This window comes from Morchella importuna (assembly GCF_003444635.1).
Source record: "Morchella importuna strain M04M26 chromosome Unknown Morimp01GS053, whole genome shotgun sequence".
In the NCBI taxonomy this organism is placed as follows: Eukaryota; Fungi; Ascomycota; class Pezizomycetes; order Pezizales; family Morchellaceae; genus Morchella; species Morchella importuna.
This window is the reverse complement of record NW_025763450.1, coordinates 209,184-224,067: the sequence shown is the minus strand read 5'-3', so window position 1 is coordinate 224,067 and position 14,884 is coordinate 209,184. Positions and strand designations below refer to the sequence as shown.

Below are 14,884 nucleotides of genomic sequence, written 5' to 3'. Positions count from 1 at the left end.
ATATGCTGTTCATGGGCCGGTTCGTTGTGTCGGCCGGCCGGCCAGGTGAATTTGGGACTTCATATCAGGTGTAGTTAGGGTTAATACTCGCCAGTTTGACAACAAGAATCAACCCATTAGCAAGAAGATAAATTTTAAAACCAGTTTTGACTACTGTATTCGGCGTAACTTTCTGTATTGCAATTTCACTTCGCGTGATGAGTATTAAATTGATCGTATTAAATCCCGACTTGATCCATAGCCAGGTAAGAAAAAGCAAACACTGCCCCCCCGTCCGTTCAAATCGGTCATGTCAGGAAAAACAAACGCCGAATACCTAGTTAACCTTTTTGTGACAAAAACGTCTGTATTTTCTACCAATTCCGGTGGGTGGGCAAACATGTAGTCAGTATGATGATAGCGGTGGTGGTGCTGTTCTTAGTGGTGGTTGTGCAACTTTGAACAAGATTACTGGGGGGAGGGCCGGGGGGGTTCCACGGTCCTTTAAATTGGGTTAACGTCCGTAGCAATACCTAGCAGTACCAGAGGAAACACCACACCCCCCACACCACATCCCATCGCCCGGGATTTTTCGTTTTGGGGAGGGGGGGCACAGGATGAAACATATGTTTCTTCCGTTAAAGGCGAGGTGCTTCCTGGTTGTAGTCATTTGTACCTCCCTCTGCGACGACCTCACCTCTTACCATACCTACCTGGCTAGTATCCACTATCATTGTTGAGTTTCTACCCCCACAATGATTCCTGAGAAGTAAAAATAAAAAGACACACACACGCTACCAATTGCCATTGATCGATGGTGAGAAAAAAGTAGTAGGCAATAAAAAGGAAACAAGATCAGTGGTGCAACGAACCCATTCCAGCCAGGAAGGATAAAAGAACTTCCCTCTATATCCTTTCCCCTTTATATGAAGTTCGTCCCACCCGTACTACCTACCTACCCAGCTACTCCCTACCGGGGGAGGTGCGTCTAATAATGACGAGATTGATAATGATAGATAAAACAGGGAGGAAACAACTTATCCCAGCTGATCGTGGTGTGCCCTTGTTTCCTTTTACCCAAGTAAGGCTTCTGGAAGATCCACTGTACGTATGCAGAACGCAGCAGCAAAGCACTGTATCCCTTCGGGGAAAGCTAGGGGTGGTGGTATCGCGCGAGTCACCTCAACCTACCCCCCCCCCCCCATACCAACAAGGAACGCGCAGAAATGTCAAAGCGTAGGTGCAGCAGGCGTAGAACACCGAACCAACTTGTTGGATTTTTGTTCCCGATAGCTTGGTACGGGGGAGGGTGAGGGGGGCATGGAGGGAGGAGCAGCCACTAAAAAAGTAATTTCACGGAGCAAGGTGGGTGCGGTGAAAGTTTTCTCGATTAGGATGAGGGGGGTGGTTAAACATTGCAATTGCACGCAACCCTTGGCTAGCCTTGGCTATAAACAAAACTATTTGGAGGGAGGGTTGAGGGGACGAAAGGAGAATTATTACGGAACTCCTTTTTGTCACCTGTGAGAGTAGAGGTCTGATCTGAGAAGTCATTTGATGCGGTCGTTGTGGGTATAGGCGTTCGTCGTGGTCAACGACTTGGTCTGTTACTTGAGTACAATGAGCATTTCTTCATGAACCACTAGCCCTCGAGGGGTGATGGTGCTGTCGGCCAGGGCTACATACATGTATACATACATTCATACATACATACATGTATACATACATTCATACATACATACATTTATGTACATACATACAAAGAAGAAGACATTCCAACCAACAGACAGGGCAGGCAGACATACAGGGCGGATCCTCCATATTCGAGTTTCTCCAATGTGCCTGTCTGACGTATCAGTTGGACGATCTCACAGCAGGAACCTGAGTGTAGTTAATTTCGGTAGAGATCAAGTGGTAAGTAAATAAAATAAAAAAAAGAGTCATGGGGAAAATAGAGCCGCAATAAAAATTCGGCGATTGGTAGGAGGGAGGGAGGATTAAGGGAGAATGGGGAGGGTAGAGACTAGAGAGGTCTGAGGGCCCACACCACCTCCTTCCATGCTGACACTCACCTCACTTAATACCCCTTCGATCCAGCTTTCCCCCAGAGTAGATATATAATGCGAGGGCTGTCCCTCACTCCCAGGTCCTTATTTCTCATTCAGTATCCGATTCCTGATCACACTGCAAACGGAGTTTCAAGACAATTAAGACAAGAGTGATTCTTTTGATTCCTACTACTACTACTACTACTACTGTCACTACTACTGCCACTACCACTACCACTGCGCATTGGTTATCAATCCTACCTATTACCACTACCTCCCCAAATAAATCTTTCAAAATTAAGTCCAAAAAAATGGCCGTTCCTGGTTACTGCCACCACAGCTTTAAAATCATCAAGAGCGAAAACACACTCCTACTCTGGCGCTGTGGAATGTGCGCATCAGGACCTCACTGGTTTGTGTTTGAGTGTAAATACTGCAAGCTCAAGACCTGCCGTCCATGTACCTATAACGCTTAAGGCCTATTCCATACCTCCAAGTCGATGGATATCAATAGTGGATCTAGATGGATGTTGCAGAGGGAAAAGACATCAGCAGAAGGAGAGAGATACTAGGAAAGATAAAACACATAATGGCAGTGGAATCGGGATTTGGGGTTGAGTTCAACATCTCGGGGGTGTGTTTTTGCGATACTTGTGGATTTTTCGACAAGATAATGGGTTAGTACACATTGGGGTTGGTCTAGCGGGGAGGCCGGGGATGATGCATTGGATGGTTTAACGGTTCTGTATTATTATTATTCCTATCCGGGAAACGGCGTTCATTATTATTGTTATTGTTATGTTGTTTCTTTTGTAATAACCGTTGAGTCGACTGATTGATGGGTTATTCACTTTTTCTTTAAATTCTTACAGGACGATAACCAAGGTATTATTAGAATCTTTTGTGTGGGTCATGGATCATATGGGGGGCATGATAGGGCGCCTTTGGGAGGGAGAACTTGAGTTTTTTTTCGTTTTTCATTCCTTTTTTGTCTTTATTCTTTTGGGTTCGGTCTGTATACTAGATTTATTCCTCCCCCCCCCCCCCCCCCAATCAGCTTAATTAGTTGGCAAAACATCTCTTTTATCCGGCCAGTCTGATAGCTATCATTTACGCCCTGGGCAACATTCTATTTGTCATATAACTAAATGTAGATCCATGTAGTGGATAAGCACTATAAAAGCAAACATCACTCCAAAACCGCGCTATATGATCGTAAATGTCTGGAGCAGTCTCAACTCTCGTGATAACCGCATGGACTGATGGAGGCCGAGGAGTGATATTCCAGATTTCTATCGCCTGCATAGTATATACGTCTTGAAGTACGTGCATACAATATCATGCTGTGACCCGGCAGAAACATCTATGGTTCTTCCCCAACGGCGTGGTCGAGAACATGTATAGAGCTTTGTAAACCACATACCACCCTAGGGTAATGATATCCTCGCATTTTATCAGTGCTAGGGAACTTAAGACTAAAGACTAGTTCGCTCACTATTGAACATTGTGCCCTTAGCCACATCCTACAGTACATTGAGGATTCCTGCAACCTAGTCCCACCACAGCTTTCAACGTCTGCTTTTGTTAGCCATTGGCGGTCAAGGCTAACTTATAGGTTGGCAGGGCGTCTATCTTGTCCTAGACGAAATCAAGAGCACTAATCCGTCTTTCTATGCATACATGTAGCACCTTAATCGTTCTTGAACTGACGTGCTTCTCGAACGTTAAAAATTCCGTTCCTGACCAGAAAAGGCAGCAGTCCTAGCTCCGTCTGACAACTCACCGGTCTTCCGCGCATCTCGTGTTACCAGCAGTCCAGACCACCTATTGACAACACACAAGCAGACCTCCGAAGAGCGACATGGAAATTATCTTGACAGCCGCATCGCAAACAATGAGAAGTTCAAAACATCTCTCCGATGGAGATAGCTTCAATAACCTCTTCCCCTTGATTGTGTTTGGGCTGACCCTCCATAAGTTTCAAACAATGTTTCAGAAGCCAGTAGTGTGTCATTGTGGTGAGCGTCTTTTCACACCGCAATAAGTCTTGACACGTCTTCGTCTCCAAAAATTTCTCCCCAGGCCTCGCATCCAGAAATAAATTCCGATCCCAAACCCTTGGTTAGGCTGAAGATCTCCACTCATCATCTGCGGACGGGTACTATATGACACGTCTTTGGCGTCCTGCATCTTCCCAGATTGAGGTGCGCAAACACCTGTTCATCCCGATAACTTCGCATGAGTATAAAGCCCCATCCTTTCACGTATTCTTCATTGGTTCAGCCCAGGAATCTCTGTGTGTACATCCCGGATATCATGCTGAAAATGTCTGATGAATCAACAAAGGCATCCCTTGCACGTCTGTTTGCGTTACTTTGGTCATTCGGATGTGTTAGATGGGTCGCGTTCCCCAAGGGACTAGATTGCTTTGATGCCATATTTCCATTGGGGAAAGTAGAAGCCTAGTCTGCACAACATCCTGCATGTCGGAAAAATCAGAATCTGGGGACCCCACCTCTTCAACATCTAATTCTGAAACATCTCACGATTTCACGGGGGAGGCGGTTTCCGATTACCCCTTCACTCGATTCGGCTTTGTACCTAGCCTAGCTCCTGTTTTTTTTTATGTATATGGCTTGTTAAGTACCCAATGAGAGCGTGGGGAAATTTTTCCTCCTTGGCGTTGAGCAACCACTAAGGACAATATATCAAACTCCGCTGGATGACATTCAATAGATATCGCCAAAACCGCACGGCTCTGCCAACCCGGTTTTGACACGAATGCAGATGTATGTATATATAGCTGAGCTTGGTGATAAAATATAGCGAGCAAAGAACCTCCGTGGTTCGGCTCTGATTGCGGGTAAGTGAGAATGTGCTTGATGGAGTTGAGTTTGCATGACCCTGTCACTGAAGGATCTTCGGGGAAACACATCAAATGCAGGTCGCGATTCCGCATACGGATTGGTGTAGATTTTGTTGTTGAAGATCGGTAAAATTCTAAATTGCACGCAGATAAGCAAGATGGCTCTGAGCAGAGGATAATCAGGTAAATTTTTCTGCTTCAAATGTACGGGGACACACGTACTAAGGTCTCGCCGTTTGATTTTGATTGCGTGGGCCTCGCCCCCCATCGACATCATCATGTTCCATGCATCGATGCTTAGGGGGGAATAACTGGACAGCAGCCGAACTTCAATTCAAAAGGGAGGAAGCATATGTATCTTGGTCCGGGCCGAAGGACGTGGCCGACTCGCCGTTATCAGCGCCAATACCGGAAACTGTATTATATTTGACCAATTGGGTAGAATGCAACAGCAGCACACCTCTAGACTAAATTCGTCAAATTCAAATATCAGTGACTAACTTTATCGTCTGTTCATTTCTCTGACTTCCCCGTCTGAATCACAACCACAATCTTGATACTCCATCAACTTCATGAGATATCACTCGTCAGATCAAAGCTGAAGATTATGAGACTTGTCACTTTTTAAAATAAGTCTGTATTCCACCAGCAGACTTAAACAGCAAAGCTATAGGAATAGAAGCTGCTAGACCTGTGCTCCAGTCGGTACCAATGATATGTCGTAAAGTGAAAGCGTTGTCACCTACAAATGTACATTTTCCCTCCCGGGATCCCCCTGCGGTCAAATGGCCGAGGACCAGCATTTTGATTTTGCCACAGATTTCTTTTTTATCAAAGCACATTAACACTCTATTATAGACTCGACGGGATTAAGAAGCCTTCCGGCTATAAGACATGCTTTAGCTGTGTATTGGAGTCTCGGTGATATCTAGCTGTCGGGATGAACGACTACAGTGGACATGTAAGCGTCAGCGAAGTTCTCTAGATTACGCACACAGTAAGCCAAAAGACTCTCCATGTTACATATCTTTGAACTTGACCGAATCCGATGCCCACGATTTCCACGGGCAATCCTAGATAATGATCAATGCGAAGCGCTGCGGGGGGTTCTTGTGCGTAGACGATACCGTTACAAAATAAAGATAGTACCTACTGGGCTAGCGACACATTTCTCCAGTCAATTATTTCTCAGACACGTTAAGCTGAAATGTACATTTCCATGTATTGCAGTGCAGAAAAGGCGGAAAATCGACGTTGCCTTGTCATCTCGACGTTGGATGGCCGTGGTCGTACATGATCAGATGAAGTCTTGGAAACGATAGGTCACAAATATGTGAGACTTCATCGCCAAGTACTAGGTTGGTGTGGGAGGGTTTCTTCTGCCCTGATGCGGTGAAACCTGTCGTGTCTTTGTCCTATCAAAAAAACAGACTCCGCTATGCGTTATGTTTCGGAGACTTGCAGCATCCAAGACAGTCAATCCAGATAGAGTATCAACCGGAGCATTTCGATTTCAACCCCTGTACGACTGATAGTCATAAGAAGAATGTAACTCTATGAAACTCACTGCTTTGGGAGTATTGAATTCAAACTTTGATTGTGATTTTGAGGGAGAGTTGTTGCAATCGGGCCCAAGCGGGCGCCTGTTTGTCACCAAGTTGAGAGGATCATGTGCTGCTTATTCTAAGAGGCGAACAATGACGAGGTCTAAAGTGATGGCAGGCATGTTCATAAGTTGTCACCCGAATTGAATATGTGGTATCTAAACAAGATAACGGTCTGGTTACACGCTCTTTTGCAATTTGGTCCTTTTGATCATACTGAGATTCAGTGTCCTTTTATAATATACATACCATGGCTAATACTACATATGTATAGCATACATGGAGTAAAGCCCACTCAGGGAAACCTAGTATGCTTTACACCGAGGATCGATCTTTTATAAACACATATCATAGATCGGCCGATAGATTTTAGAGAGCGTGAGGAACTGGGTATATATGTGTACATGTAGTCATACTTCATACTTCATAGTTGAGTCTCCGCGTGTGGGTTAGGGTTTTGTCGCACATTAACACAAGGCTGTGACATGAAGTACGCATTTTGAAGAAGACTTGGCATCAAGCAACCCCGAAAATTCTTCCCGAACATTAGCAGCACCCCACCTTCGATCTTCATATCTCATTTCTTCATACACCCCACGAGGAAACTTTCATCGCCTGCTCTCAAAGTCAGCAGCTAGCTGGAGCAGAGGCCCAGCTATCCTAAAAGTGTGATCTAATCATACCTTTACAGCTTATGCAAATTTTCGAATTTCTTTAACCCATCTCCCGCCATCACCATTTCGCAAAATGCGTCGTGTCAAAATCTTTTCCGGTTCATCGCACCCGGAGTTGACAGAGTCAATATGTGAACGTCTCGGTACCACTCTTGGGAAGTGCGACTTGCGGAAATTCTCCAATGGGGAGACTAGTGTGGACATTGGTTGCTCCATTCGAGATCAAGATGTGTTCATTGTGCAGAGTGGGAGTCAGAAGTGAGTCCCTCTCTATGAGTTTTTTTAAGGTTAGAAATAATATCTCAAAGTCAACATGGGTGAAAAGTGCTGACATTCCTTTCCCTTCCCAATAGGGCAAACGACAGCATCATGGAACTTTTAATTTTGATCTCAGCTTGCAAGGGAGGCTCCGCCAATAAGATTACAGGTATGGTCTCTTGAAAGCTAATGTTGTGAGGCCTATCAGCTGACATTTCTTTCTCCCAGCTGTTATGCCGTATTTCCCGTACTCAAAGCAATCAAAGAAGAAGTCCCATCGAGGTGCTATCACCGCGAGAAGTTCGTAATAAATTATACTAAGCAATATTTAGGGATAGAAGCTAACCAGAGGCTTTGGTGCAGTGCTCGCAAATCTTTTGACAGTGGCTGGCGTTGACCATGTCATTACCGTCGACTTACATGCTTCTCAGATGCAGGGTTTCTTTACGAAGCCCGTTGATAACCTATACGCGGAACCACTTCTTGCTAGATGGATTAGACACAACGTTCCTAATTGGCGCGAGTCTGTCGTCGTCTCAAAGAACCCGGGGGGAACGAAGAGAGTGACACAGCTCGCGGATGTTTTGAAGCTTAATTTTGCATTGATCACAACCGATCGAAGAAGGATCAATAGGGATGGGTGGGCTAGTTCTAGGTTCCAAAGTCATAGGCATTCCCCCGCTGAAAGTGTCGATGGTGATGGGAAGGAGACCACTGGCGCAGTTGATGGGGCTGGATACGATGAAACTATTGGCAATAGCATCGACTTCGGAACGACTCCTAGAGCGTCGGCTCCTATTGCGGGCCTTGGAATCTCAACTGTTGCTACTAATTCACCCTCCATTGGAAGTACCGGATTGTCGAATGGGCACCAAAGCCGTGCCGAAGATGAAGAGGATGATGATGAATATGCAGATGATCATGCTCACTCAGTCATCTATGGTCGTCTAATTTCGGGCCATATTGTCGATGATGATTATCCTTCACCATCTCCATCAATGGCAGCATCCACTAGCCATGGCGACGAGCAAATGATGTCCTCGATTCATTCACTTCCATCTCTACACCCCGCCGACAATGCATTGGGCGGATCAATTGACGCAGATAATTCTGACGATGAAGATGAAGCTGATCGATTACCCGGCTCCGAGAAAATGATTACCCTTGTTGGTGATGTTCGAAATAGAACCGTTCTGATCGTTGATGACATGATCGATCGCCCTGGTTCGTGGATCGCTGCTGCCGAACACGTAAAATTGCGGGGTGGTGCAAAGAAGGTCATCTGTATCGCGACCCATGGCGTCTTTGGCGGCGATTGCTTGAGGGAAATGGAGGACTGTAGCTGCATCGACCAGATTGTTGTCACCAACAGCTTCCCTATCCCAGAAGAGGAGAGGAGAGGTCTTAGAAAATTGACCATTATCGATTTAAGCCAACTTCTCAGCGAGGCTATCAGGAGGAATCACCATGGTATGCCCATCTCAAACTCGAACATAGAGTTTTATTAAACCCCAAATAAAATCTCGAGTGGGCTGACCCTTGTCACACTAATCATAGGCGAGAGCATTTCCGCTCTATTCCAACATTTTGCGGACTAGGCATACCCCAAACATAGCCCAGAACATAGTCATTCAGTATAGTTATTCAAAAGTTGCGATGATGGGAGTTTCTTTGGCGTTTTATTTCATTTGCTCTCTAATACCGTTCGGAATTAGTCCCTTGGTCCAAACTATTGCGCGCATAGAATTCTATGCGCGCCGAGAAAGAGAAAGCGAGGGGGGACATGTGGTTGGGTTGGTCCGTTAGAGCTATACTATGGCACTTAACGAGACACGAGGTGAGAAATTAGAAAATAAATAAAATCAGGAAACCGACTCACGTTTTGCGAATCTACTTTGTTTCTGCTTTAATATTATTCTTAATTTTTCTTGCTTTCGGAAGTTACACCAGAGGAGCAGAGTATCTGTCCAAAACGGGTAGGCACAAGAGCATCTTTATGACCCCGTGGTCCGGCTCTTGCGCGTGTTTGTGCACATTTTCTTTCTTGGTCAGTGCTGCAGTCCTGCAAATGGCCCATAAGAGATATATTTTCCACGGGCTCTGACTGGCATAAGAGTGCTGGGGAGTGGGTTACATTTATCCATTATTATTTGCAATTGTTTACAAATGAAATTGCTGGGCCTCTCACCCCGCCTTCACTTGCACTCAGTGGGGGTAGACGCAGGCGCAGGAGAAATTGTTAGAATGTAATATAAATGACGATCCTAATATAATTACTCTGTCCTATTGCATTTATTCATGTTGCTGCTGGTTGGTCATGCTCCTCTACCTCCTTGCCAATACCTAGAGTAGAAGTGCTACGGAGAGTTATTGTACTCATGAGTGAGTTGACGACATTGTACCCTCGTATTCAGAGGTGGGATGGATTCAGTTCTCGTGACGGGTGACGATGTAGAGTAGTTGTTATGTCTCACGATGTTGGTTTTTCGTTGGTTGTTGCCTGCTAAAGTGACGTCTAACCAGCCAAGTTTTCCTTGGTTGCGATAATCGAATGCTAAGCTTTCCCTACCGCCGCTTCCCGAATAGAGAGAGGTTTTTTTCTGCCTTCTGTTTTCTTTTTCCTTTGCCTTGTCCGGTGAAATTGTTATTTGGTGGGGATTGGATGGAGCGGGGCTCTGCATCCATCCATCTATTTGTATGTTCTACTATGCGTACCCCGTTCGTGGGACTGGAGTCGTGGTGCTAGCTGTGCTCTCAAACTCCAGCAGATAGAGTAGGTAGTAGAGTACTACCTTAGGTACATGTATGCATCCATCTCTAATTAACCCCGCGTCTCGACGTCGAAGTCGTGCACTGTGCCGATTGGGTTGGACTGACCGGTAACGCCGGTGAATTGTTAACGTTAATTGGGGTATATCATCCTCGTGGTCGACGTCCGGGGAGCAGCACGTGCGGAATGGAGAATGAACGATAAAGTGGCGGCGTACAGGCGTTAGCCAACGGTTTTTCGGGCTGGTCTGTCCGGGTGGTTGATACTCATGTACTCAGGTACTAGAGTAGAGTAATTTCGCTAGGCCTCCCATGCGTCGTAATTTGGGCATATATCTGCAATTAACGCGTTCGTGGCGGCTGTGGTGGTGAATATCGAATTGTAGCTGCAGGCTTGTATTTGATCCATATGTTGAGGAAACCGAATCGGGTTATCTCAATGCGAACGAGTTACAGTTTGTACAGGATCAAGGGGATTGATTGTTTTTGAACGTTTTTTAATCTCTGGAAACCACGAGAGGTTAGGTAGACATGATTTGGCGTTGTTTGTAACAAACCGTACCTACATGTACCCGTGCTCACAGGATCGTTTTCACAACAAGGTGCGCTTTCCTAATGCTGAGTTAATGAGTTTGATAAGAGAATTAGGAGGATTATATTTACTTCCTGTTATTTCATCCTCTAGTAATTACTATTCATAAGGTACGGTCCATGCATGCCGCGCGCGTACAAAAGTAAGGAACAAGTTTTGAAATTCTCCGCCAGATAAACATATATTAACTTTTCGATAATCAGGTACGAGTCCAACTCTCCTATCGGGTTGCGTTCCCGGATTAGTTCGTTTGGTGGTTCGACGTCGTCGTTTCGCCAATACAGGGCCGATATTCCAGATGGCGGCTAAACCTACCATGGTCATAAGTAATCATCAATGATCCATGGAGGTCACCTTACTCTACTTCGGACGGACAGCTAGGCCTTTCTGCCGGCGCCCCGCATCTCCGACTCTAAGCTTTATTGACGTCCAGGGGTCCGAGACGGGGGTCAGGGATTTGGGAATGTGATTTCCGCCCCGTCTATCCTCTTGGGCCTTCTAGGAGTACTGTAATTGTTAGGTTGGATGGGGTTTGGGTTATGGATATAGTAGATTCAATATATGATCCGCAAATTTACTGGGGTGACTTTGTTTAACAACCCTTTATTAATATTGGAAGTTTCATATAAATACTAGACTGGATTCCTGTCAAGAAACTTATAATCCATCAACGTCGCTGCGATTGAAGAGCTTGTCTTGTCCATCCACCAGCGCCTAGCTTCCATTCCTTCGTTCAATTGAGTTGATCTGTTTTTTTGACCCACTACCAACAATATGCTTGGCCTACTTTCTGCCAGTTCGTTTCTGCTAGGACTTGCCAGTGCTGGCACTGTCATCTGGGATGGAAGATTTAAGTAAGTTTTCCAATGGCTGAGAAAGCCGGCTGTATATGCAAGGTCTGCAGTGATACTAACAAATCAACAGTGACTACTCCAGCAGTACCGACCTAAACACTTGGTCCTGGGCCAACCAGGTCGGGTCCTACCAGTACTATATTCACGGCACCGGAGCTGTAACCGACTATGTCAACCTCTCCGCTGACTACAAGAACCCCGCCGATACCACCTCCAACCAGGGTGTCAAGATCACCATTGATGACACAGCGAAGTGGAATTCTGACATGTGGAGAACCGAGTTGATCCCGCAGACCACTGCAAACTTGGGAACCGGTACGCTGTACTATCACTTCAGCATGAAGAGGTCCGACACAAACGCGCCAAACGCCAACTTTGAGCACCAGGTCAACTTCTTGTAAGTCCAACAATCTTCCATCCATATGCTCGATGCTAGTATCTAACAAACACTAGCGAATCTCACTTCACAGAAATGAAATATGGTTGGATCAATGGTAACACCAACACCAACCCCGACAATAACCTCCGCTGGATGGTCGGTGGTGTTTCGAAATGGAACGTCGACTGGGTCGCTGATGTCTGGCACAACTTTGCCTACGAGATCGACTTTAGCGGCAGCACCGTAACTCTCTGGCACTCTGTCGGTTCCGATCCTCTCGTCAAGACCGCCGGTCCCTTCTCTGCATCTACCTCAACCAACTCCGCCGATTGGCACTTGGGTGTTCTCCGTCTGCCTGCTAGCGGCAGCGGCGTTACTTCTACTGCTGCCGAGGACTGGTACTACAGTGGCGTATATGTTGAGAGCGGATCAATCAACACTGTTATCGGGTCGGGAACTAGCAGCGGATCTACTACTGCTGTCGCGTCAACCAGTGTCAAGTCAACAACTACTGCGGTTCCTACTACCACCACCATTCCAGTCACTACTACCGTTTCTACGTCAGCAACCGCATCGGCTACTGGCGCTTTGGCAGCTAAGTGGGCACAGTGCGGAGGTGTCGGATGGACTGGAGCGACTGCTTGTGTGTCTGGATCGACTTGCACTAAGCTCAACGATTACTACTCTCAGGTTAGTAGTGTGCTTTCATGTTATTCCTATTACAAATGGCTAACATATCCGGATCTAGTGCATTTAAATTTTATTGTTTATCTAAAAGATGGGGGTGTGAGAAGTGAAGTTTTTGTAGATGTAGTCCAAAATATAATAGGAGGTCCTTGTGCCAAGCCGTGCGAGTGATCAGCTGTGAAATGAAACATCTAGCGTTGTGCCAAGCCGTCCTTTGGTCGCTGAGCCGCGCTTTACAGGATCTAAGGCCGGTATGTGAAGGATAGGTGGAAGAGTGGCAGTGTATCGAGTAGTAGCGGGAATAGACAAGTAGTGTAAGTATAAGTTTGGTAGGTGAGTGATGGGTATAGGATGGAATAGATGCCGGCGTACTTTTTCAACCAATAAATACATGTAGCAGTAATTATTCTGACGTTAGAGGTGGAATCGATGGTGTTGGTGACGGAAAATAGTAGAAAACGATAGAATATGGCCGTCATGTGGTGCGGGGTTCCAAGCTTTGGGATCTGTGCTCCAAACGAATCGGAATGCAGGCTAGACTAGCTAGAATTGATAGATCGTAAACAAAATTCGTACTATAGGCCAATCTCGTGGCTTTGGGATAAAGTCAAAGGTCTTGGTTGGAACCATCCTTGCTATGATAGTCCGTTGGCCAACACCGGCCATTCGATCCCAAACGAAACTATGATGCGGCAAACGACAGGTAGTAATGCTCTGCTCCATTCACTAGGTACGTACTTGGGAGGTGAACGCAAGCGGAAAACACTTTTTACCGGTAACATTTGCTAATTAGGGGCCTCTCTGTTTATAGGGATAAATATAAATATAACCTTCAGAGAAAGATTAACATTCCCCTCTCCTGTGAATTTTATCGGCATAGAATTATGTAAGAATGCTTCGTGGATAAGGGATGGACTAGGTAGCCTGAATAAATAATGGGTTGTGTGCGCCAGCGGCTTAGAACGGCCCCATGTCTTTTATTCGATGAGAATCTTAGTTTCCTTATTATTTTAATCCGACATATCTAAGATCGTTTTGAGGGATTTTTCTGTAGAGACTCTAGTGCGGTTGTCAGAGAGGGGATAAGATGTCAAATCAATCATTACCGCAGGGGTGCTTTTTTTTTTAGCGAATTAAGAACTGGGCTAGTAAATACTCTGATTGAAATCTACTATTATAGCAGGCTAAATGCCACTCCTTGAGGTTTATCTAATTACTTGATCCCAATAAACCGATGATATATATAGCCACGGTTAATTCTGTTTATGAAAAAAATAAGAGTTGAATTTTGCGCATCTAATCAAGTGCTAAGATCTGATGTAAAAGTAGTGACTGAGAATTGGTAAAAGTACCAAGTGATACTAGTAAGAAAAAGCAAATAACTAAATAAAATGACCTGCAGGTCCGCAAGTCCGCACCATCTCGATCAGTACTAGGTATGTGATACGAGAAAGCTCTACTAAAGATTCAAAAAAAGAAAACATAATCTTCTCGCGAAACCGACCCCCAATCTTCACTGACGTAACCTCTCAAACCCAGCGACCCTATGAAGCCTATTTACCCTCCCACCGGCCGCAGCACTATCATTGGTATCAGTACGAGCACCCCCAGAACCAGGACGAGCGCCGGTATTGGTAGAGCGAGGGGGAAACTGAGCAGCATGAGTTGGTTGGGTAAGCACAGGTCCACGTTGAGCAGCACGAGTGTTCCTAGAACGGTTAGGCCTAGGCCCAGACTTGGGTTTAGGGGGACGAGGATTAGGGTCTTGTCGTTGCTCAAAAGTCCTGGAGGGGAATGGGGACTGCGGGCGTTGGGGAGAGGTGGGTCGCTGGCGATTATCTTCCTGGCCTCTGTCGTAAACTACGGCGGTTGGATCAGGAGAGGGAGGGGGTGCTGGAGGTGGGTGGGCGGGATGCTTAGGCATTGCGGTGGTTACGGAACGAAGATAGTGTGGCAGGAAGTATGAATCTCAGTGAGCTTTTGTGAATGGAAAGAAGTTTAAGGGAATTTTGAAACAGTTAGCTAATAGTTATAGGCAAGTATTTTATAGTTAAATCCATTTTATAGTCTGTGGTGTGAAGGCCTATTATAAATTATCGGTTATACATAAATCTGGGCAGGTGATGATAGTCTCGTGCCCCTAGGATTATCTGATTGCTGCTGTCTTTTCGTCC

General features: G+C 45.6%; 3 protein-coding genes across 3 annotated transcripts; 2 read left to right on the top strand and 1 right to left on the bottom strand.

Annotated features, from left to right (window-relative positions):
• Positions 1–7,244: 7,244 nt before the first annotated feature.
• On the top strand, positions 7,245–9,027 carry LAJ45_10965 (uncharacterized protein; the record flags this gene model as incomplete). Its single annotated transcript, XM_046120479.1, has 5 exons — positions 7,245–7,429; positions 7,525–7,598; positions 7,658–7,729; positions 7,793–8,899; positions 8,987–9,027. 5 exons carry the CDS (start codon positions 7,245–7,247, stop codon positions 9,025–9,027), a joined length of 1,479 nt encoding a protein of 492 aa, XP_045966358.1.
• Positions 9,028–11,564: 2,537 nt separating this feature from the next.
• LAJ45_10964 (uncharacterized protein) lies at positions 11,565–12,780 on the top strand (the record flags this gene model as incomplete). The annotated part of the gene is made up of 4 exons (XM_046120478.1): positions 11,565–11,644; positions 11,715–12,041; positions 12,098–12,713; positions 12,772–12,780. The coding sequence occupies 4 exons, from the start codon at positions 11,565–11,567 to the stop codon at positions 12,778–12,780; spliced, it is 1,032 nt and encodes a 343-aa protein (XP_045966357.1).
• A 1,443-nt stretch (positions 12,781–14,223) lies between these two features.
• Positions 14,224–14,634, bottom strand: LAJ45_10963 (uncharacterized protein; the record flags this gene model as incomplete). Its single annotated transcript, XM_046120477.1, has 1 exon — positions 14,224–14,634. The coding sequence occupies one exon, from the start codon at positions 14,632–14,634 to the stop codon at positions 14,224–14,226; it is 411 nt and encodes a 136-aa protein (XP_045966356.1).
• Positions 14,635–14,884: the final 250 nt, after the last annotated feature.